At 50.3% G+C, this 24,608-nt stretch overlaps 1 protein-coding gene across 1 annotated transcript in view; it reads left to right on the forward strand.

Moving 5' to 3' along the window:
• The window catches only part of LOC121275812 (growth hormone-releasing hormone receptor-like), a 98,532-nt gene that overhangs the window by 40,429 nt on the left and 33,495 nt on the right, over window positions 1-24,608 (forward strand). The window contains exons 2-7 of the mRNA XM_041183449.1: window positions 564-647; window positions 2,639-2,650; window positions 5,683-5,827; window positions 10,207-10,326; window positions 17,199-17,254; window positions 18,763-18,860. Of these exons, the coding sequence (XP_041039383.1) occupies window positions 564-647; window positions 2,639-2,650; window positions 5,683-5,827; window positions 10,207-10,326; window positions 17,199-17,254; window positions 18,763-18,860 (515 nt within the window). The remainder of the gene's footprint in view (window positions 1-563; window positions 648-2,638; window positions 2,651-5,682; window positions 5,828-10,206; window positions 10,327-17,198; window positions 17,255-18,762; window positions 18,861-24,608) is intronic.

Genomic DNA, 24,608 nt, shown 5'->3' on the forward strand with positions numbered 1-24,608 from the left:
AACATTTCCTCTGCACTGCACTGTACCAGCTGATAGTATGAGCTCAAGCCTCTGTAATGGGACTTGCTCCCCTAGCTCCTGACTCAGGAGGAAGAGTATTGTCTTGAGTAATGTCTAGCATCTTGTTAAGCACACTAAAAATGCAGCTGGAGATTAAAATGTGAGAGTTAGATTATTAGAGAGATGATTTTTAAAAAAAATGGACTGAATAGTCTTATTTTCCCTGGGATAATAAAAACAAAATACTACCGTTTCTGGAGATCTGAAATAAAAACAGAAAATGCTGGAAAAAAAACTCAGAATTCTTGGCAGAGCCTGTGGAGAGTGAGAAACAGAGCTAACGTTTCGAGTCTAATATGTCTCTTCGTCAGAAAATTTGCCACCTAAGAATTCTCACACTCAGAAAGTCAAGCCTTCTTTGGGCTGAACATAAACAGGGATTCTAGACAACTTTGCCAGCTGTGCTTAAACAACTGGGGTTAATCGACTAAAGCAACAGATATAGGAATAGCCAACTCAGCGAAGTGAATATGTCCTAACTGCGTTTGTCTCACCTCATTTAGGCCCTGGGTAAGCTGCATCCTGAATGTGAAATTCTAAACGAGATAAAGAGAGACAAAGTACAATGTTTACAAAGCATTAAAGAGATCGGGAATGCTTCGGTACAGGGTAGGTAACTCATGTTACTACAGTTAATCAGCATTTAATGATTTGTGTCAACACACTCCTCTCAATTTCCTGTTCAAACCGTTGGACAATTCAGGAAGCAGAATCCCTGCCCTCTAATTTCTGACCAATCTTTGAGCCAGATAATAAATCACGGCCAGGGTTTTGTGCCCTGGCAGCGCCCGACCCAAACTCGTATGGAATTGCCCTGGAAGGCGCTCCTGATGTCACCTCGCGGTCGGCAGGCCAGGTGCAGGAGTTGGACGCGTGCCTGCCAACAGTTAGAGAGGGCAATTAGGCCCATTAAAACAGTAATTACCTCAAATTTTACCTGGCCGGTGCAATTTTGCAGTCGGCGCATGGTCCACACGGGTAGGAGGACATCTCGTTTTCATTGGAACCTTCATCCGGAGGGGGTGGTGGGGGGATAATAGTCGACCAGAGCCGGGGCAATGTGAGTCAGCAGGAGTTCAGGTGAGAGTTGGTGGTTGATGTTTTTCTGAGAGCTCATTGCATTTTCTGTGTTTTCTGGAGGACTCTTTGGCTTTCTGCTTTCTGTCGAGTGCACCCTGCAGGCCGCTATCCTGTGCCACCTGTATTCCAGCAAATGGGGATTGTCTACTCCACTGGAGGGACCACCTCCTTTGAGGACTAGAGGGCCAGAAGGGAGAGTAGGCCCGATGTCCGCAGGCAGCATCCCAGAGAGCGACCTGTGGAAAGAGAGGTGCAGCCACAATCCCACAACCAACAGATTAGATCTAAGCTCTGCAGTCCTGCCACATCCAGTCGTGAATGGTGGTGGACAATTAAACAACTCGCTGGAGGAGGAGGCTCCACAAATATCCCCATCCTCAATGATGGAGGAGCCCAGCACATCAGGGCAAAACATAAGGCTGAAGCTACAATCTTCAGCCAGAAGTGCTGAGTGGATGATCCATCTCGGCCTCCTCCAGAGGTCCCCAGCATCACAGATGCCAGTCTTCAGCCAATTTGATTCACTCCACGTGATGTCAAGAAACAGCTGAAGGCACTGGATACTGCAAAGGCTATGGGCCCTGACAACATTCTGACAATAGTACGGAAGACTTATTCTCCAGAACTTGCTGTGCCCCTAGCCAAGCTGTTCTAGTACAGCTACAACACTGGCATCTACCCAGCTATGTGGAAAATGGCCCAGGTATGTCCTGTATACAAAAAGCAGGACAAATCCAACCTGGACAAATCACACCTGACCCATTACAACCCTTTCAGTCTGCTCTCGATTATCAGTAAAGTGTTGGAAGGGGTCATCAATAATGCTATCAAGCAGCACTTGCTTAGCAATAACCTGTTCACTGATGCTCCATTTGGGTTCCACCAGGGTCACTCAGCTCCTGACCTCATTACAACCTTGGTTCAAACATGGACAAAAGAGCTGAGCTCCTGAGGTAAGATGAGAGTGACTGCCCTTGACATCAAGGCAGCATTTGACTGAGTGAGCCCTGGCAAAACTGGAGTCAATGGGAATCAGGGGGAAAACTCTCCACTAGTTGGAGTCATATCTAGCACAAAGGAAGATGGTTGTAGTTGTTGGAGATCAATCATCTCCTCTCCAGGGCATCACTGCAGGAGTTCCTCAAGGTAGTGTACTAGGCCCAACCATCTTCAGCTGCTTCATCAATGACCTTCCTTCCATCATAAGGTCAGAAGTGGGGATGTTCGCTGATGATTGCACAATGTTCAGCACCATTCACGACTGCTCAGATATTGAAGCAGTCCATGTCTAAATACAGCAAGACCTGGGCAATATCCAGCCTTGGGCTGACAAGTGGCAAGTAACATTCACACCACACAAGTGTCAGGCAATGACCATCTCCAACAAGAGAGAACCCAACCACCACCCCTTGACATTTCCCTCCAAGTCACTCACCGTTCTGACTTGGAAATATATCTCCGATCCTTCACTTTCGCTGGGTCAAAATCCTGGAACTACCTTCCTAACAGCACTGTGGGTGCACCTACACCACATGGACTGCAGAGGTTCAAGAAAGCAGCTCACCACCATCTCCTCAAGGGCATTTATGGATGGGCAATAAATGCTGGCCTAGCCATGAATGCATAAAAAAACCCCTACAATCTCCATTTCTGCAATATTGCACACACACACACACACACAAGATGGAGGGAACATTGGCCAAGTGTAGAGATAACAAAGACATGGATAAGGGCTTTAGCAGCCGATGAGCTGAGGCTGGTGCATAGTTGGGCGATCTTACAAGGTGGAGAGAGGCGATAGAGTGGGTATGTGGTCAGAATCTCACCTTGGGGTCAAGCACAACACTCAGGTTCCTCACAGAGCCTTGTCTGAAATTAATATCAGACAATATTTACTTGGAATATAGTCGCCAACAATCAGACGAAGTTCAGTTCTGATCAATTTTCCTAATTTGCCTTCTTGGATCCGCTGTTTCTAGGCTGCCGGATGGTGTGGGATGGCGGATTGTGCTGGCCTCAGGCTGCTCATGGAGAGAATGTCAACGTGTCCTGCCCAACTGCTTTCTTACAATTTAGTCCAATATTAGGTAAGGGTTATTAGAACAACAACTTATTTTTATACAGCCCCTTTAACATAGAAGCACCCCAAGGCACTTCACAGGAACGTCATAAACCAAAGTATGATGCCGAGCCATATAAGGAGATATTAGGTCAGATGACCAGACATTTGGTCGGGGTTTTTAAGGAGTGTCTTAAAGGAAGAGAGAGGGGGAGAGGCATAGGGGAGGAACTCCAGAGCTTAGGGCCTAGGCAACTGAAAGCGTGGCCGCCGATGGGGGAACAGTTAAAATTGGGATGCTCAAGAGGCCAGAATTAGGGGAGCAAGGATATCTTGGAGGGTTGTGGGGCTGGAGCAGATTACAGAGATAGGGAGGGTGAGGCCAATTTGAAAGCAAGGATGAGAATTTAAAGTTAAGATGTTGCCTGACCAGGTATTAATGTAGGCCAGTGAGCACAGGGGTGTTAGGGGAATGGGACTCAGTGTGAGTTAGGACCCTGGCAGCAACGTTTCGGATGAATAAAGGTGAGATGGAAGGGGGAGGTACCTCATTTAGGGGGTCCCCTGTGCCCATTCGGGATATCCCACTGGCTCCCCCGCTCCGGCCTCCAAAACCCAACTACCCCCCCTCCCTCCCCCCTTTGCTAGGGTCTCCAATCCCTGCCCAAGCTAAATGCTCAGACTTACCTTTAAGTTTGGTATCCTTGTTCTTCCTTCCTGGGACTGTACATAGTCCCAGCAGCGGCCATTACTTGCAAGAAGAATCTTCTGGGACTACAGTGTTGTCCGTCAGTCAGATTGGATGGCAGCTCTCGAGGGTGGAGCTCCCTGTGTTGGAGGGGTTGAAGTCCCCCCCCGGCAACAGGTAATAATGGCTACCTCCCAAGTATACTAGCGCTGTGGGGCAGCCAGGTTTAGGGTTGGCGTGGTGCTGACTGACTTACTGACCAATGGTTCGATTATGTCCACCCACCCACCCACCATCCCACCCGCCAATTTGAGAGAATGTTCCGGAGTCACCCAACTTTGCCCATTGGGTGTGTGGTAGAGGAAGAAAGTCCGAGGAGCCGGTGCGTGTTTATTCAATGCGGATCTTTAGTGTTTGGGACCCTTCAGGCGATTGACTTTTTGATCTGTTCGACAGGCACAATCACAAGAAACTGTACGACTGAAGGATGGTCTAATCCATTTCCAGCGGACTTGACCACTTGTGTAACTGATGCACCAATACTCATGGCTGAGGTGAGGAGAGTACCATTGAAGAAGCCTTTCTGGCACTTCCAGCCCCTGTCCACAGCGCTGGAATGGACAAAGTCATGAGCAACGTGTTTTGCAGCTCGGTTGTGTTATCTCTCCTCGTCCTCTTCAAGGATGGAGGCACTGGGGTAGTCAAGAGAGGTGATGGAGCCTTCAACCTAGTCAACGCCATCATTCTGTTACAATAGCTCTCTCCCATTGGCTATCTAGGTGCCCTCAGGTGGTTTCATTTGCACCTGTCTGATCATGCCCAGGGCATCTCAGCAGTGGCATCACTCGCCACCCCTCCACATCTTTATCTCCAGGGATCTATCATTGGTCCATTCCTATACCTTATCTACATGTCAACATCGTCCCTCCCTAAAGTGCACCTCTTTCAAGTTTGGCTGCCTGTCCTTTTGTAGCCTCAAGTCACACTCACTCACCACCTCATATCCTCACTGAAATCCCTATCCTCACATTTAAATACTGCTATGTACAAACTGCTCCCTACCTCTGCAACCTCCTCCAGTAACCCCAAGTCCCCACAATCCCACCTAATGTTCCATTCTTCTGATGCCAGCCTCTTCTGAAATCTCGCCTCCCTTCACTCCACCGTTGGCAGCGGGGCGCTCTCAGCTGATTAGGTGCCACTCTTTGGAGCTCTGGAATCCCTCACCTATCCACCTCCCCCTCAGCTCCTTTAAGTGCCCCCTTACCATTCACCACTTTGGCCGAGCTCTTGGCTAAGCAGGCTAAACTTGTTTCATGCATCCCCAGAGAGGAAGAGTCATCCGGACTCGAAACGTCAACACTGTTTCTCTCTCCACAGACTCCGCCAGACCTGCTGAGTTCTACCAGCATTTTCTGTTTGGGTTTCCGATTTCCAGCATCTGCAGCATTTTTGCTTTTATATGGCCAATCAAGAGCCTGGTGAAAAAGAGGATTGGAAATAAAAGTAATGCAAATAATTCAAAAGTGCTGGGAGATTTTGCCTTGCCCTTATACCTGGGTCTGTTGTACACTGATAGATGGAGATTAATCGCTATGATTATTCAACATTGCCCATTATCATTGGATCATGTGACTAACAGGATCATCAAAGGCGAGCTAGAGGGACCTTGGCCTCTGTCTGGCAATCCCTTTGTCCCTGTTATCATTGCTGGAAACAAGCAGCAATACAGGTACCAGTAGTCCCCTGTTAAACTGTTCTCCTAGCGAATAAAACTCCAGTAATCGGGTTGTAGAATAGCGAGGCACAGCTTCAAAAGATTCTCAGTGAGCACCTGCATCCCTATGAGCTTGGTATTTTGCTGATGTTTTCAAGGTTCTCCCTGAAGGATCTGGCTATGATTCATGGGTTGCACAATGAACTAATTCCTAAAGTACCAGGTCACCCTCACTGGCTCAGTGTGTTTATCGTAAATTCATAGAATGGAACAAGGGCAGTTAGGGATGAGCAACAAATGCTGAGCTTGCCAGTGATGCTCACATCCCATGAAAGAACAGCACAAGGAGCCATTCGGCCCATTGTGTTGAATCCTACCCCAACTCCTCAGGGCTTTTCCTTACTCTCTCACGGGATGTGGGTGTCACTGGCTACGCCAGCATTTATTACCCATCCCTAATTGCCCTTGAGAAGGTGGCGGTGAGCCACCTTCTTGAACTGCTGCAGTCCATGTGGTGTAGGTACACCCACAGTGCTGTTAGGGAGGGAGTTCCAGGATTTTGACCCAGCGACAGTGAAGGAACAGTGATATATTTCCAAGTCAGGATGGTGAGTGACTTGGAGGGGAACTTGCAGGCGGTAGTGTTCCCATGTGTCTGCTGCCCTTGTTCTTCTAGATGGTAGTGGTCACGGGTTTGAAAGCTGCTGCCTAAGGAGCCTTGGTGAGTTGCTGCGGTGCATCTTGCCGTGCACACTGATGCCACTGAGTGTCAGTGGTGGAGGGAATGAATGCTTAAGATGGTGGATGGGGAGCCAATCAAGTGGGCTGCCTTGTCCAGGGAAGGTGTGGAGTTTCCTGAGTGTTGTTGGAGCTGCACTCATCCAAGCAAGTGGAGAGTATTAGGCACGCCTAGCATTGACCTCCACAGATATATTGTCCCATTGCCTTCACAATGTTTGTATGTGGGGAGGTCCCCTGATGCCCTATGGAGAGATGCGATCTCTCCTCTTCCCTACCTCCTGCACCAAGGCCTCCTGTGTTGCATCTTGGAGCTCACTCATTGCTGTGCTGCACCATCCTTGTGTCTTTTCCTGTGTGAACTCACCTGGCCCAGTCCAAATGGGCCTCCCCTTTAAGAGGTACAGGATGGCTTTAACTTGTGTTGATGAGCTTTAACTCGTGCTAGCCTCCCACAAGTTTGTACCCCTCCTTGTTCAGTGGGCAGCCCGCTTACCGATGGCTGCCCATTGCAAACATAGCTTGTGTGCTGCCTGCACTGGGAGTGGTGGGTCTGGGTAAATCGGGCATTATGATCACTGTGCCCATTTCTGGTGGTTACCCAATTTTGAGAAACATGTGAGAAACACCTGACCTACCTACCTAATCCCATTTACCAGCACCTGGCCCATAGCATTGAAGTTATGATGTGCCAAGTGCTCATCCAGGTACTTTTTAAAGGATGTGAGGCAACCCACCACCACCACCCTCCCAGGCAGCACATTCCAGACCATCATCACCCTCTGGGTAAAAAAAATCTTTTTCTCACATCCCATCTAAACCTCCTGCCCCTCACCTTGAACTTATGTCCCCTCGTGACTGACCCTTCAACTAAGGGAAATAGTTGCTCCCTATCCACCCTGTCCATGCTCCTCATAATCTTGTACACCTCGATCAGGTCACCCCTCAGTCTTCTCTGTTCTAACGAAAACAGCCCAAGTCTATCCAACCTCTCTTCATAACTTAAATGTTTCATCCCAGGCAACATCCTGGTGAATCTCCTCTGCACCCCCTCCAGTGCAATCACATCCTTCCTACAATGTGGCAACCAGAACTGCACACAGTACTCCAGCTGTGGCCTCACCAAGGTTCTATACAACTCCAACATGACCTCCTTACTTTTGTAATCTATGCCTCGATTGATAAAGGCAAGTGTCCCATATGCCTTTTTCACCACTCAATTAACATGCCCCTCCGCCATTGGAGATTTATGGACACATATGCCAAGGTCCCTTTGCTCCTCAGAACTTCCTAGTGTCATGCCATTAATTGAATTACTCCTTCCAAAGTGTATCACCTCACACTTTTCAGGATTAAATTCCACTGTCACTTATCTGCCCATTTGACCATCCGATCTATATCTTCCTGTAGCCCAAGACACTCAACCTCACTGTTAACCACCCGACCAATCTTTGTGTCATCCACAAACTTACTAATCCTACCCCCACATAGTCATCTATATCGTTTATATAAATGACAAATAATAGGGGACCGAGCACAGACCCCTGTGTACGCCACTGGACACTGGATTCCAGTCACTAAAGCATCCTTCTGTCATCACTCTCCTACTCCTACAACTAAGCCAATTTTGAATCCACCTTATCAAATTACCCTGTATCCCATGTGCATTTGCCTTCTTTATAAGTCTCCCATGTGGGACTTTGTCAAAGGCTTTGCTGAAATCCATATAAACTACATCAACTACACTACCCTCATCTACACACCTGGTCACCTCCTCAAAGAATTCAATCAAATTTGTTAGACATGACCTCCCTCTGACAAAGCCATGCTGACTATCCCTGATCAAACATTGCCTCTCCAAGTGGAGATAGATTCTCTCCTTCAGGAGTTTCTCCAATAGTTTCCCTACCACTGACGTGAGACTCACTGGTCTGTAGTTCCCTGGCTTATCTCTACAACCCTTCTGAAATAGCAGAGCCACATTAGCTGTTCTCCAGTCCTCTGGCACCTCCCTCGTGGCTTGAGAAGAATTCAAAATTTGGGTCAGAGCCCCTGCAATCTCCTGCCTTGCCTCCCTCAGCAGTCTGGGACACAAATCATCTGGACCTGGAGATTTGTTCACTTTTAAGCCTGCCAACACCTCCAATACCTAGTCACTCCATATATCAATTTGCTTAAAAACCTCATAGCCTCTCTCCCCAAAATGATCCAATTAGTTCCACTCATATTGCTATTTCCCACAACCATGCAAATTTTTCCCGTTTTAAATGTTTATCCAAATTCCTTCTGAAAGTTAGTGTTGAATCTGCTTCCACCGCCCTTTCACACTGTGAATTCCAGATCATCAGAACTCATTGCCAAATATTATTTGTTCCCATGTTCTTCTTGGTTCTATTGCCAGATATCACCTTAAACCTGTGTCCTCTGGTTAATGACTTCTGATACTGGAAACAGTTTCTCTGTATTTACTGTTACAATTGTGAGGTTTATAGGACTATTATGTTTCAGGGCTACAATTTTGGGTTTATAACAGTGTTATAGTTTGGAACTGTATCTTTAAATTTTGCGCAGGTGAATTGGGTCATGTGACCTATGATGGCGTCTGCTTGACAGTAAAGCCAGGGTGGTTTAATTGGCCAAAGGAAGATGGTTCCTAAATAGTTGTGTTGTAAATTATCCCTTTATTGCTAAGATGAAAGAGAGTTGAGTTCAAAGATAATTGATTAGCACTTCTACTTATATACAAACCAATGCATTTCCAATTGCCACGGAGAAGGTGATTTGCGATTAGGCTACAGGCTTCCCTATAAATCCAGAAATATCACAGGTAGAAAGTAGTTGCAGTTTTGTCTGCAGCCAGCTGAGAAGTGGAGAGCAAGAGAAATGTAGAATTAGCCAGGCCTGCATGTTAAGCAGAAATGCTGAATCCACTGGGCGAGCGTTTGTTCTCAGAATGAATACTGGATTCATGACGTGTTAAAAGAGGTTGGAAGATTTGCCTAGCTTGGAGCTGAGGAAATAATCTATAGCATTACCCTTACAGAGAAAGGCAATTTAGATTTTAGAAGCTACCCAGTTGGGAAAGTAAAGAGGAAGCCACCCCTTTGGAAGCTGGGAACAAATGTGAACTGTTTGCTATAAGAACTGTACCTCCAGGGAGAGGGAGCGATGCATGATAGGAAAACATTTCTAACATTTAATAAGTTTCTTGGAAAAGAAACAGTGTTTAATCAATAATGTTTTGGTTTGGTCATTTGATACGGTAAACGCTTTTTTCAAAATGTGAAATCTTGGTGTCTTATCCTTTCAGCTAGTAACAGAAGGTCTGAATCTCTCTTCAAAAGTTACATGTCTCTGTGGAGATCATAACATTACTTGATCAAAACTCTTCATGGTTTTGACCAGCCCAATCAACTGTCCCCTTAAACTTCTCAGCTCCAAAAAGAAAGATCCCAGTTTCTTAAGCATCTCCATGTATCCTTGATACCAATCCAGTAAATCTACTCCATGCTCTCTCTTTCTAAAGTGCGTTGCTCAGAACTGAACACCACACTCCAGCTGGGCCCTATGTCTTATAAAGGTTGAGGGTGTCTTCCTGGATTTTTGTTCTCCCTGCCCTCATTTATGAAACCCAGGAATCCTATATGCCCGCTTTAACAGACTTCTCAACTTGTTGCGCCATCTTTAACTCTCTGTCCCTGTACCCCTGGATCATTTCATTTTTTAATCAACTGCCTCATTCTCCCTACCAAAATGAATCAGTTCACACTTCAGCCCAGTTCGCCAGTCTGACTAAGTCCTCCTGAGGTCTGTCACGATCCTCCTCACTGTCGAAATACATTTCAAGTTTTGCATCATCTGCAGGCTTTGGCATTAATGCCCTATACGCCGATGTGCTGCTGAAGGTCTTGTGGGTATTATCCCTGCCTTTGAGCCGCAAGCTCTGCGTTCGAGTCCAGCCCCAGGACATGATGGCCAAGGAAGGTGCGTTCATAACGTGGCCAAACAGCTTGTGCACCAACCTGTAAACCCTGCCAATGCACAGGAGTGGGAGAGGTTCCCGGGCAGCCATGTGCTGGGGAGAATGTTGCAGCCTCTACCCTTCAGTATCCATAGCTCTTGGCTGCAATGTGCTGGTAAAAAGGGTTGTCATGGCAACTCAGGCTCCCTGAGTGATCTGTAACACACCACGGCCCAAGTGTTGGTCATTAATGCTATGCTACGTCCAGGATAGGTGAACTAGAGGGACCATGGTCTTTTTCTTGTGTGGCAGTTCCTACAAGTCTGATAAGCATCCTTTAAAAGCAAACAGCAATATTGGCACCGATTGTTGCCTGTTAAACTGCTCTGCTCCAGAATAAAGCTTCATTAATTGAGTCTGTAGACTAATTAAACCTTACTTAAAAGGATTGTCAATTAGTACCTGTGTCTTCACTGTGCTCTGATGTTTTTTCAATGTTCTCCCTTCGCACCGTGAAGGACCTGGCTGCGATTCATAGGTTCAATTAATTCCCAAAGCACCAGCTCACATGGCTTCACTGGCTCACCGTGTTTGTCCAGCAACGAGAGGAAGACCAAAGTTTGTTTGCTGCTCTATGGGGTGATATTAGGAGTGGGAGAGGCTGGTGGGAGGCTGGTGGGTGGCAGATAAGGCCATAAGATGTAGGAGCAGAAGTAGTCCATTCGGCCCATCTAGTCTGCTCCACCATGATGGTTGGCAGCTGTTGAGAGGAAGGTTGGCAGGTGGAGTAGGGGGAGGTTGCTGCAGGAGAAGTTTATTGAAGGGAGGTTATCGGAGGTTTTCATGGGGGTGTGGTAGGTGGAGGTTGTTGGGTGTGTTGTTGCCGGGGGGGCTTGTTGGAGGGCGTTTTGTTGGAGGGGGTGTTGTTGGCGGGAGGTTTTTGGAGGGGATGTTGTTGGAGTGTTTTGTCAGGGGGGAGGATGTTGGGGGGGAGGATGTTGGGGGGGAGATGTTAGGTGTAGGATTTTGGGGGGAGGGTGCTGGGGAGGAAGTTATTGGAGGGAGGTTGTTGGGGTAGGTTGTTGGGGTAGGTTGTTGGGGGGAGGTTGTTGGGGGGAGGATGTTGGGGGGAAGATTTTGGGGGGAGGGTGCTGGGGAGGAAGTTATTGGAGGGATGTTGTTGGGGTAGGTTGTTGGGGTAGGTTGTTGGGGTAGGTTGTTGGGGGGAGGTTGTTGGGGGGAGGGTGTTAGGGAGAGGGTGTTAGGGAGAGGGTGTTGGGGGGAGGATGTTGGGGAGACGGTGTTGGGGGAGGTTGTTGGGGTAGGTTGTTGGGGTAGGTTGTTGGGGGAGGTTGTTGGGGTAGGTTGTTGGGGGAGGTTGTGGGGGGGAGGTTGTTGGGGGGAGGATGTTGGGGAGAAGGTGTTTGGGGAGGTTGTTAGGGGAGGTTGTTGGCAGAGATTGTTGGGGGGAGATTGTTGAGGGGAGGATGTTGGGGAGAGGGTGTTGGTGGAGGTTGTTAGGGGAGGTTGTTGGGGGAGGTTATTAGGGAGAGGGTGTTGGGGGAGGTTGTTGGGGGACGTTGTTGGGGGAGGTTGTTGGGGGGCGGTTGTTGGGGGGAGGTTGTTGGGGGAGGTTGTTGGGGAGAGGGTGTTGGGGGAGGTTGTTGGGGGAGGTTGTTGGGGGGCGGTTGTTGGGGGGCGGTTGTTGGGGGGAGGCTGTTGGAGAGAGGGTGTTGGGGGAGGTTGTTGGGGGAGGTTTTTGGGGAGAGGGTGTTGGGGGAGGTTGTTGGGGGGCAGTTGTTGGGGGGAGGTTGTTGGAGGAGGTTGTTGGGGAGAGGGTGTTGGGGGAGGTTGTTGGGGGAGGTTGTTGGGGGTGGTTGTTGGGGGGCGGTTGCTGGGGGGAGGTTGTTGGGGAGAGGGTATTGGGGGAGGTTGTTGGGGGAGGTTTTTGGGGAGAGGGTGTTGGGGGGAGGTTGTTGGGGGAGGTTGTTGGGGAAAGGGTATTGGGGGAAGTTTTTGGGGGGAGGTTGTTAGGGGAGGTTGTTGGGGTAGGTTGTTGGGGGGAGGTGGTTGGGGGAGGTTGTTGAAGGAGGTTGTTGGAGGAGGTTGTTAGGGAGAGGGTATTGGGGGAGATTGTTGGGGGGAGGGTATTGGGGGAGGTTGTTGGGGGGAGGTTGTTGGAGGAGGTTGTTAGGGAGAGGGTGTTGGGGGGAGGATGTTGGGGAGAGGGCGTTGGTGGATGTTGTTGGGGTAGGTTGTTGGGTGGAGGTTGTTGGGGGGAGGTTGTTGCGGGGAGGATGTTGGGGAGAGGGTGTTGGTGGAGGTTGTTGGGGTAGGTTGTTGGTGGAGATTGTTGTGGGGGAGGTTGTTGGGGGAAGGATGTTGGGGAGAGGGTGTTGGTGGATGTTGTTAGGGGAGGTTGTTGGGGGCGGTTGTTGGGGGGGAGGTTGCTGGGGGGAGGGTGTTGGGGGAGGGTGTTGGGGGAGGGTGTTGGGGGAGGTTGTTGGTGGAGATTGTTGTGGGGGAGGTTGTTGGGGGAAGGATGTTGGGGAGAGGGTGTTGGCAGATGTTGTTAGGGGAGGTTGTTGGGGGCGGTTGTTGGGGGGAGGTTGTTAGGGAGAGGGTGTTGGGGGGAGGATGTTGGGGAGAGGGTGTTGGGGGGAGGATGTTGGGGAGAGGGTGTTGGTGGAGGTTGTTGGGGTAGGTTGTTGGGGGGAAGTTGTTGGGGGGAGGTTGTTGAAGGAGGTTGTTGGAGGAGGTTGTTAGGGAGAGGGTATTGGGGGAGATTGTTGGGGGGAGGGTATTGGGGGAGGTTGTTGGGGGAGGTTGTTGGAGGAGGTTGTTAGGGAGAGGGTGTTGCGGGGAGGATGTTGGGGTAGGTTGTTGGGGTAGGTTGTTAGGGGAGGTTGTTGGGGGGAGGTTGTTGGGGGAGGTTGTTAGGGAGAGGGTGTTGGGGGAGGGTGTTGGGGAGAGGGTGTTGGGGGAGGTTGTTGGGGAGAGGGTGTTGGGGGAGGTTGTTGGGGGAGGTTGTTAGGGAGAGGGTGTTGGGGGAAGTTGTTGGGGGAGGTTGTTAGGGAGAGGGTGTTGGGGAGGGTGTTGGGGAGAGGGTGTTGGGGGAGGGTGTTGGGGAGAGGGTGTTGGGGGAGGTTGTTGGGGAGAGGGTGTTGGGGGAGGTTGTTGGGGGAGGTTGTTAGGGAGAGGGTGTTGGGGGAGGTAGTTGGGGAGAGGGTGTTGGGAGAGGTTGTTAGGGAGAGGGTGTTGGGGGAGGTTGTTGGGGAGAGGGTGTTGGGGGAGGTTGTTAGGGAGAGGGTGTAGGGGGAGGTTGTTGGGGAGAGGGTGTTGGGGGAGGTTGTTGGGGAGAGGGTGTTGGGGGAGGTTGTTGGGGAGAGGGTGTTGGGGAGAGGTTGTTGGGGAGAGGGTGTTGGGGGAGGTTGTTGGGGGAGGTTGTTGGAGGAGGTTGTTGGGGAGAGGGTGTTGGGGGAGGTTGTTGGGGAGAGGGTGTTGGGGAGAGGTTGTTGGGGAGAGGGTGTTGGGGGAGGTTGTTGGGGAGAGGGTGTTGGGGGAGGTTGTTGGGGAGAGGTTGTTGGGGAGAGGGTGTTGGGGGAGGTTGTTGGGGAGAGGGTGTTGGGGGAGGTTGTTGGGGAGAGGGTGTTGGGGGAGGTTGTTAGGGAGAGGGTGTTGGGGGAGGTTGTTGGGGAGAGGGTGTTGGGGAGAGTTTGTTGGGGAGAGGGTGTTGGGGGAGGTTGTTGGGGAGAGGTTGTTAGGGAGAGGGTGTTGGGGGAAGTTGTTGGGGAGAGGGTGTTGGGGGAGGTTGTTGGGGAGAGGGTGTTGGGGGAGGTTGTTAGGGAGAGGGTGTTGGGGGAGGTTGTTGGGGAGAGGGTGTTGGGGGAAGTTGTTGGGGAGAGGGTGTTGGGGAGAGTTTGTTGGGGAGAGGGTGTTGGGGGAGGTTGTTGGGGAGAGGTTGTTGGGGAGAGGGTGTTGGGGGAGGTTGTTGGGGGGAGGTTGTTGGGGAGAGGTTGTTGGGGAGAGGGTGTTGGGGGAGGTTGTTGGGGAGAGGGTGTTGGGGAGAGGGTGTTGGGGGAGGTTGTTGGGGGAGGTTGTTGGAGAAAGGGTATTGGGGGAGGTTGTTGGGGGGAGGTTGTTGGGGGAAGTTGTTGAAGGAGGTTGTTAGGGAGAGGGTGTTGGGGGAGGTTGTTGGGGAGAGGGTGTTGGGGGAGGTTGTTGGGGAGAGGGTGTTGGGGAGAGTTTGTTGGGGAGAGGGTGTTGGGGGAGGTTGTTGGGGAGAGGTTGTTGGGGAGAGGGTGTTGGGGGAGGTTGTTGGGGGGAGGTTGTTGGGGAGAGGTTGTTGGGGAGAGGGTGTTGGGGGAGGTTGTTGGGGAGAGGGTGTTGGGGAGAGGGTGTTGGGGGAGGTTGTTGGGGGAGGTTGTTGGAGAAAGGGTATTGGGGGAGGTTGTTGGGGGGAGGTTGTTGGAGGAGGTTGTTGGAGGAGGATGTTGAGGAGAGGGTGTTAGTGGAGGTTGTTAGGGAAAGGGTATTGGGGGAGGTTGTTGGGGGAGGGTATTGGGGGAAGTTGTTGGGGGAAGGTTGTTGGAGGAGGTTGTTAGGGAGAGGGTGTTGGGGGAAGTTGTTGAAGGAGGTTGTTCGGGAGAGGGTATTGGGGGAAATTGTTGGGGGGGAGGGTATTGGGGAGGTTGTTGGGGGGAGGTTGTTGGGGAGATTGTTGGAGGAGGTTGTTGGGGGAGGTTGTTAGGGAGAGGGTGTTGGGCGGAGGTTGTGGAGGATGTTGATAGGGGGAGGTTGTTGTGGGGAGGTTGTTAGGGAGAGGGTGTTGGGTGGAAGTTTTGGAGGAGGTTGTTGTGGGGTGGTTGTTGGGGGAGGTTGATAGGGGGAGGTTGTTGTTGGGATGTTCTTAGGGAGAGGGTGTTGGGGCAGGTTGTTAGGGAATGGGTGTTGGGGGAGGTTGTTGGGGCAGGTTGTTAGGGAGAGGGTGTTGGGGGAGGTTGTTGGGGCAGGTTGTTAGGGAGAGGTTGTTAGGGAGAGGCTGTTGGGCGGAGGTTGTGGAGGAGGTTGTTAGGGAGAGGGTGTTGGGGAGGGTGTTGGGAGAGGATGTTGGGGAGAGGGTGTTGGGGAGAGGGTGTTGGGGGAGGTTGTTGGGGAGAGGGTGTTGGGGGAGGTTGTTGGGGAGAGGATGTTGGGGAGAGGTTGTTGGGGAGAGGGTGTTGGGGGAGGTTGTTGGGGAGAGGTTGTTGGGGAAAGGGTGTTGGGGGAGGTTGTTGGGGAGAGAGTGTTGGGGGAGGATGTTGGGTAGAGGATGTTGGGTAGAGGATGTTGGGGAGGGTGTTGGGGGAGGTTGTTGGGTAGAGGATGTTGGGTAGAGGATGTTGGGTAGAGGATGTTGAGTAGGGTGTTGGGGGGAGGATGTTGGGGAGAAGGTGTTGGGTAGAGGATGTTGAGTAGGGTGTTGGGGGGAGGATGTTGGGTAGAGGATGTTGGGGAGGGTGTTGGGGGAGGATGTTGGGTAGAGGATGTTGGGTAGAGGATGTTGGGGAGGGTGTTGGGGGAGGATGTTGGGTAGAGGATGTTGGGTAGAGGATGTTGAGTAGGGTGTTGGGGGGAGGATGTTGGGGAGAGGGTGTTGGGGAGGGTGTTGGGTGTAGTAGAGAGTTTGTTGGGGGGTTGTTGAAGGAGTGTTGTTTGGGGGGTTGTTGGGCAGAGGTTTGAGGTATAGGGAATTCACAGGAAGCATTGAATAAATCAGTGGGTTATTTTTGCATAGTTAGTTGTATAAAATATTGAAGATGGCGAGGGAGAGTGGAATCGATGTTTGACTGATCGTCAAGATTTGTCCAACAAAATGAACATTTGCGTTCCAATTAGTATGGGGGAGGTGGTATGTCGCTAGGTGACTAATAGGAAACGTGGAGTGGTTGGCTGTCATGTGCTAAAATCTCCTGGGAAATGTCCAAACAGAGTTGGCAACTCAGTCCACGGTTACAGAGTCCCTAACCCAGGTCAAAGAATCAGTGGCAGGAGGAGAGGGGAGGGATTTTCTTGACTGACATCCTACCCTGGATGAGCAGAAATTTCTTCCAATTAAATATTGGGAAGACTGAAGCTATTGTCTTCAGCCCCAGTCACAAACTCCCATCCCTCTCCACTGATTCCACTCTCTCTTCCCGAGGCTGGACTGTTAGTAACCTCTCTTTCATAGTTGTCTATGAGATAATCTTCTGACCACCTCCATATGAACATACGAATTAGGAACAGGAGTCAGCCACTCGGCCCCTCGAGCCTGCACCGCCATTCAATGAGATCGTGGCTGATCTAATTGTGACCTCAACCCCACATTCCCACCTACCCCTGATAACCTTTCAACCTCTTGCTTATCGAGAGTCTATATAACTCTGCCTTAAAAATATTCAAGGACTCTGCTTTCAGTGCCTTTTGAGGAGGAGAGCTCCAAGGACTCACGAATCTCTGGGAGAAAAAATTTGCCCCCATCTCTGTCTTAAATGGGCAACCCCCTTATTTTTTTAAACAGTGACCCCTCCCAGTTCTAGATTCTCCCACAAAGAGGAAACATCCTTTCTACACCCACCCTGTCAAGACCCCTCAGGATCTTATGTTTCAACCACCTCCATAACATCGCCACTTCCCCTCCCCTGCCTTAGCTCTTCTGCTGATGAAACCCTCACCCAAGCCTTTGTTACCTTTAGACTCGGCTATTCTGAGGTACTCTCACATCCTTCTTGCTGTCGCTTTGAGTTGTCCAGGGTTCTGCTGCCCATGTCCCCAACTCGCACCAAATCCCATTCACCCATCAGCCCTCTGATGTGCACTGTTCCCAGTTAAGCAATTCTCCAATTTTAAAATTCTCCTCTGTTTTCAAATCCAGTTGTGGACCAGCTCCTTCCCATCTCTGGGATCTCCTCCAGCTCACAACCCCCTGAGGTACCTCACTCACTTTTCCAGGACCGCTTTGTACATTTCAGGGTCGCAGGGAGTTGAAGCCTATCTTGACAGGCAATGGGGCACTAGACGGCGTATGCCCAGGATGCCAGTCCATCACAGGGGGCACACACACACAAACTCTCTCTCTCTTTCTCTGTGGGGGACAATTTACTGGAGCCAACCCACTGAACCAGCACATGTTTGGATAGGGGGAGGAAACCAGAGCACCTGGGGGGGGTGGGGGGGTGCGGTGGGGGAACCCACTGGGACACGGGGAGAACTCCACATGCAAACTCCACGTAGTCAGGCAGACACCTGAGGTTAGGATTGAACCCACGTCCCTGGAGCTGTGAGACAGCAGCGCTAACCATTGCTCCACTCTGCCCCCTCACCCTCCCCTGCGATGCCCCTGCCCTCTAATTCTGGCTACTTCAGCATCCCCGATTTTAACCGCTCCACCATTGGTGGAGGCCGTATCTTCTGCTGCCAACACCTTGAGCCGCTGATTATGTTTCTTATTCCCTTCACCTCTTTGCCTCTCTTCCCTCTTTAAGATACTCCTTAAGGCCTGCCACGTTGAAGAAGCTTTTTGCCACCTGTCCTGACACCTCTTTGTGCCTCGGTGCGATATTCTACTTTAGAATTTATCACCTTGTAGGTGCTATGTTAATATAAGTTGTTGTTGAGACACAATCACCTGCTACGACATCCAATCCTGTGCCCCCTCATCGTTTCTTCAGTTTATTATATCAGCAAGAGGAAGTTGTGAACGGCACTAGAATTTACTGTGCACCTCCCTGAGTGCTCATTATTGGACACTCAGTGTAACCTGTTATTCTTCGATGTAGGTGAGGGATTGTTCAGCGAGGGTGTAGGCCTCCTGTATAAGTGCAGCACAATTGCTTGTTTACTCTTTTGTGAGCTGAAGTGTGATAATCGCTGCAAACCGCTGTTTTAAATCCGGCTGTTCACAGCCTGCGCTGGTGAGAGGGGTTGGGAGAGGAGGGGGGAATTGGGAAGGAAAAATGGAGGGGTGAGAGGGGAGAGGGGGGAGGTCGGGGAGTGGGAGGGAGACGGAGTTGGAGTGGGAGGGGAGGGGGAATTGGGGGTGTGGGAGGGAGAGGGAGTTGGGATGGGAGTGTGGGGGGGGGGTGGGTGTGGGTGGCAGGATTGGGGGTGCGGCAAGGAGTGGGGGGGGAAATGGGAAGTGAGAGGGAGAGGCAGTAGGAGTGGGAGGGAAGGAGAGGAGGATTGGGGAGTGGGGTGGGGGAGAGGGGGCACTTGAGAGTGGAAGAGGGGAAGGAGTTGGGGGATTTGTGGGGATGGGAGTGGAGAAGGAGTTGGTGGGAGGGGAGGGGATGAGTGTGGAGGGGGGAATAAGGGGGTGGGAAAGAGAAGGAAAGGCTTGCTTCGCTATAGTGCCTTTCACTTCTCCAGGACATTCCAAAGCGCTTCACAGCAATGAAGACCCCTGTGACCTGCATCCTAATGCTTGTTTTTAAACTCAGGTGTCGTACTACGGAATAATACGGATAATCTACTCTGTGGGTTACAGCCTGTCACTGGTCATCCTTTCAGTCGCTGTGGTCATCTTGTCAGTCATTCGGTAGGTCTCTTGCACTCAAGCTATTCATTTAAACAGCACTGTGATAAGGCGTAATGGTTGTTTCTACATGAGTATAATCGCTCCCGTTAAATAGACACTGGCATCATCAGGAAGCTTTGGAACAAAATCCATTCTAAAATAGAAGTCAAACTCAAAAAAAGGGGAAAGGGCTTGCATTCACATAGCGCCTCTCCTGACCTCGGGGCATCTCGAAGTGCTCTCGGCCAATGAGAAGCACTTTTTGAAGTGGGGCCCCTGTTGCAGTGTAGGAAATGCAGCAACCAATCTGTGCACTGTAAGCTCCCTTAAGCAGCATTGAGATCGTGACAAGATGATCGGTTTCTTAACCGGTGTTTGTCGAGTGATAAGTATTGGCCAAGACAGGATGGATAACTCCACTGCTATTCTTTGAAATCGTGCCATGGGATCTTTTATGTCGGGGGGGGGGCCTCAGTTTAACATCTCATCCGAAAGATGGCACCTCCGACAGTGTCACACTCCCTCAGAATCGCTCTAGATGATATGCTCAAGTTGAGAGCACATAAAACTGAAATTTTATGAGGCTTGAAGATGATTAATCACAGAATCACACAGTGCAGAAGAGGCCCTTCAGCCCATCGAGTCTGCAACGACACGTGAGAAATACCTGACCTACCTACCTAATCCCATTTACCAGCACTTGGCCCATAGGCTTGAATGTTATGATGTGCCAAGTGCTCATCCAGGTTCTTTTTAAAGGATGTTAGGCAACCCGCCTCCACCACCCTCCCAGGCAGCACATTCCAGACCGTCACCACCTTCTGGGTAAAAAAAGTTTTCCTCACATCCCCCCTAAACCTCCTGCCCCTCACCTTGAACTTATGTCCCCTTGTGACTGACCCTTCAACTAAGGGGAACAGCTGCTCCCTATCCACCCTGTCCATGCCCCTTATAATCTTGTACACCTCGATCAGATCGCCCCTCGGTCTTCTCTGCTCCAACGAAAACAACCCAAGTCTAACCAACCTCTCTTCATAATTTAAATGTTTCATCCCAGGCAACATCCTGGAGAATCTCCTCTGCACCCCCTCCAGTGCAATTACATCTTTCCTACAATGTGGCAACCAGAACTGCACACAGTACTCCAGCTGTGACCTCACCAAGGTTCTATACAACTCCAACATGACCTCCCTACTTTTGTAATCTATGCCTCGATTGTTAAAGGCAAGTGTCCCGTATGCCTTTTTCACCACCCTACTAACATGCCCCTCTGCCTTCAGAGATCTATGGACAGACACGCCAAGGCCCCTTTGTTCCTCAGAACTTCCTAGTGTCATGCCGTTTATTGAATTCTTCCTTGTCAAATTACTCCTTCCAAAGTGTATCACCTCACACTTTTCAGGGTTAAATTCCATCTGCCACTTATCTGCCCATTTGACCATCCCGTCCATATCTTCCTGTAGCCCAAGACACTCAACCTCACTGTTAACCACCCGGCCAATCTTTGTGTCATCCACAAACTTACTAATCCTATCCCCCACATAGTCATCTATGTCGTTTATATAAATGAGAAATAATAGGGGACCCAGCACAGATCCCTGTGGTATGCCACTGGACACTGGCTTCCAGTCACTAAAGCAGCCTTCTGTCATCACCCTCTGTCTCCTTCAACTAAGCCAATTTTGAATCCACCTTATCAAATTACCCTGTATCCCATGTGCATTTGCCTTCTTTATAAGTCTCCCATGTGGGACCTTGTCAAAGGCTTTGTTGAAATCCATATAAACTACATCAACTACACTACCCTCAGCTACACACCTGGTCACCTCCTCAAAGAATTCAATCAAATTTGTTAGGCATGACCTCCCTCTGACAAAGCCATGCTGACTATCCCTGATCAAACCTTGCCTCTCCAAGAGGAGATAGATTCTCTCCTTCAGAATTTTCTCCAAATTTTCCCTACCACTGACATGAGACTCACTGGTCTGTAGTTCCCTGGCTTATCTCTACAACCCTTCTTAAATAGCAGAACCACATTAGCTGTTCTCCAGTCCTCTGACACCTCCCCCGTGGCCAGAGAGGAATTAAAAATTTGGGTCAGAGCCCCTGCGATCTCCGCCCTTGCCTCCCTCAGCATTCTGGGACACAAATCATCTGTACCTGAAGATTTGTCCACTTTTAAGCCTGCCAACACCTCCAATACTATGTCACTCCCTATATCAATTTGCTTAAGAAACTTGCAGTCTCTCTCCCCGAGTTCCATACCTTCAGCCTCATTCTCTTGGGTGAAGATGGATGTGACATATTCATTCAACACTCTACATTGGCTCCACCCCACAGATTTTCCCCTTGGTGTCTAATGGGTCCAACTCTTTTCCTGGTTATCCTCTTCCCATTGATATACTTATAGAATATCTTGGGATTTTCCCTACTTTTACCAGCCAGAGCTTTCTCATATCCCCTCTTTGCTCTCCTAATTGCTTTCTTAAGCTCCACGCTGCACTTTCTGTACTCCACTAATGTCTCTGCTGATTTGCTTCCTTTGTAACTGCTAAAAGCCTCTCTTTTCCTTCTCATCGTATCCTGAATATCTCTGGTTATCCATGATTCTCTCGGCTTGTTACTCCTTCCTATCAACCTAGAGGGAACATGTTGAGCCTGTACCCTCCCCATTTCCTTTTTGAATGCCCCCCCATTGTTCCTCTGTAGATTTCCCTACAAGTAACTGTTCCCAGTCTACCTTGGCCAGATCCTGTCTTATTTTACTAAAATCCACTCTCCCCAACCCAAAACATTCTTTTGCCGCATGTCTATTTCTTTGTCCATGACAAACTTAAATTGTACCATGTTGTGGTCGCTATCATTAAAATGCTCCCCCACCACCATCTCAGCCACCTGTCCGGCTTCATTCCCTAGAATTAGATCCAGCACTGCGCAGTCCCTTGTTGGACCCTCTACATATTGACCTGGAAAGTTCTCCTGTACACATTTCAAGAAATCCACTCCATCCAAGCCCTTAACACTATGTCTATCCCAAATAAAGTTGGGAAAGTTGAAATCACCTAATATAATTACCCTATTGTTATTGTTTTTACACACTTGCACAAATTGTGCACATACTTACTCCTCAATTTCCTGCTGATTATCTGGGGGTCGATAATAACCACCTAATAATGTGGTTGCACCTTTTTTATTCCTAAGCTCTACCCAGAAAGCTTCATTCAATGCCACCTCCAAGATATCATCTCTCCTTACTGCAGTAACTGACTCCTTAACTCATAATGCAATGCCTCCTCCTCTTTTTACCCCCTTCCGTGTCTTGCCTGAAGATTCTATATCCCTGAATGTTGAGCTGCCAATCCTGCCCCTCCCTCAACCACGTCTCAGTAATGGCTACTATATCACAATTCCACATGTCAATCCTCACCTTTAACTCATCCGTTTTACCTGTAATACTCCTTGACATTAAAGTAGAGGCCATCCAGCCTTGCCTTACTCCCCTGAAACTTAATGCAGCTGTACTCCCTCTGACTTGATTGTTTTACTGTGTTATGATGTGTCCCTATTCTGCTAACATTCTGTGTCCCCTCCCCCTGCCGAATTAGTTTAAACTCCTCCCAACAGCACTAGCAAACCCGCCCGCAAGGATGTTAGTCCTGCTCTGGTTCAGATGTAGACCGTCCCACCTTCCCCAGAAACGGTCCCAGTAATCCAGGAATCTAAACCCTCCCTCCTGCACCCACTCTTTAAGCCACATATTCATCTGCACTATTCTCCTATTTCTGAGCTCGTTAGCACGTGGCACGGGGAGTAATCCAGAGATTACAACCTGAGAGCTCTTGCTTTTTAGTCTACTGCCTAACTCCCTGAATTCTTGATGCAAGACCTCATCCCTCTTTCTACCTATGTCATTGGTACCAACATGTACCATGACATTTGCCTTATCACCCTCCCCCTTCAGGATGCCCTGCAGCCGTTCAGTGACAATCCGGACCCTGGCACCAGGGAGGTAACACACCATCCTGGAGTCATGTTGATGGCCACAGTAGCGCCTATCTGTTCCCCTGACTATAGAATCCCCTCTTACTATTGCTCTTCCTCCCCTGCTGTACAGACAGGCTGCTTGTGGTGCCAGAAGTTTGGCTCTGTCTGCACTTCCTGGAGGAACCAGCACCCTCATCAGTCTCCAAAATGGAATACCGATTTGCGAGCGGGACCCCAGGGGACTCCTGAACTATCTGGCTGTTCCTCTTGGACTGCCTGGTGGTCACCCATTCCCTTCCTTCCTCAAGTCCCTTTAGCTGCAGTGTGACCACCTCTCTAACCGTGCTATCCATGATGCTCTCAGACTCCCGGATGCTCCACAGTGTTCCCAGCCGTCGTTCCAGCTCTGAAACCCGAGCTTCCAGGAGCTGCAGCTGGACACACTTCCTGCACACATGCTGGTCCCGGGCACCGGAAATGTCCCCGGCTTCCCACATGGAGCACAAGGAGCACACCATGGGATCAGAAAAATTCTTTGCCTCCCCTCTGTCCTTTGACAGGATAGCAGGTAAAGGGACCAAGTACCCAGAGGATGATGGACAGTTAACACCCCCGAGAAGGAGGTGGATTGATCTCTTGATGAGAAAGTTGCTTGGACCTTTTTTTTCAGGGTCGGTGTGTGAAAATGGAAATTGCAGAATGTCCCCCCACCACCCCCAACTCTACCCCCACCCCCTCCCCCACTAACACCCCTCCCCAACACAGGCAAAGACTTAACATCAATCATTTCAATGGACAGAAGGCTGCAGGCTGGGGTTACACCATTTTATTAATTTTCACCTTCCTGTGCAGCCAAGGGGAGAGCCACCAAGTTATCAAACTGCCCCCTTGTTGTTCCTCAGGGGGCAGCGAGAGACAATCTAGGAGGGAGTATATCTGTGGCCCTGAATGGGGCCGATTCAATGGCCTGAACTATACCATGCGCGTTGGGACCCCCTGACTACGGGGTGAAAAGCAGTTCCCGATCTCTCACTTGCCAACGCTTGGATTGGCTGGCGATCTTATCGCGGGCCGCCTCCTGACCCTCCAGTTAGGGATGGCGGACAGACTCCTTTCCTTACCCCATTCTTTCACCGGTTGGCGGGCGTCGCTGGCAAGGCCGGGGTCTGTTGCCCATCCCTAATTGCCCTTGCACTGGGTGGCTTGCTAGGCCAGTTCAGAGCCAAGCACACCGTAGTGGGTCTGGAGTCACGTGTGGGCCAGACCGGGTAAGGACGGCGGATTTCCTTCCCCGCGGGTGATTGGTGAACTAGACGGGTCTCTACGACAATCGAAGGCGGTTTCATGGCCACCATTACTGATGGCTAGTTTCACAACTCCAGATTTTGTTAGTTGAGTTTAAACGCCGCCAGTTGCGTTGGTGGGGTTTGAACCCACGTCCCCAGGGCATTAGCCGGGGCCACTGGCTCAGTGATGTGTCGCTGCTATGCCACCGACTCACCAGTGATGATGCCCGGCGGCACCTCCGAAGCCTCAGCCAGGTCACTGGGAGAGGTGGATCCTGCTGCGGTAGGCCCGAGACACTTGCGGATCAGCAGGTCCAGGTAAGCAAAAAGGGAAAACACCACCCCCACCCCCCCACCCCCCCCCACCCCTAGTTTGGTGAAGGGAGGGCTGCCTCCCGTTAAGGTTGAAGCCTCCCCGTGCGGTCAGTGGGTCACCGCGCTGTCCGAAAGACGCCGGCGGCCCTTGAGAGAAGGCCCCAAGTTCGGCCATTCAGTGCGC

Source organism: Carcharodon carcharias, chromosome 3, assembly GCF_017639515.1.
Source record: "Carcharodon carcharias isolate sCarCar2 chromosome 3, sCarCar2.pri, whole genome shotgun sequence".
NCBI lineage: Eukaryota > Metazoa > Chordata > Chondrichthyes > Lamniformes > Lamnidae > Carcharodon > Carcharodon carcharias.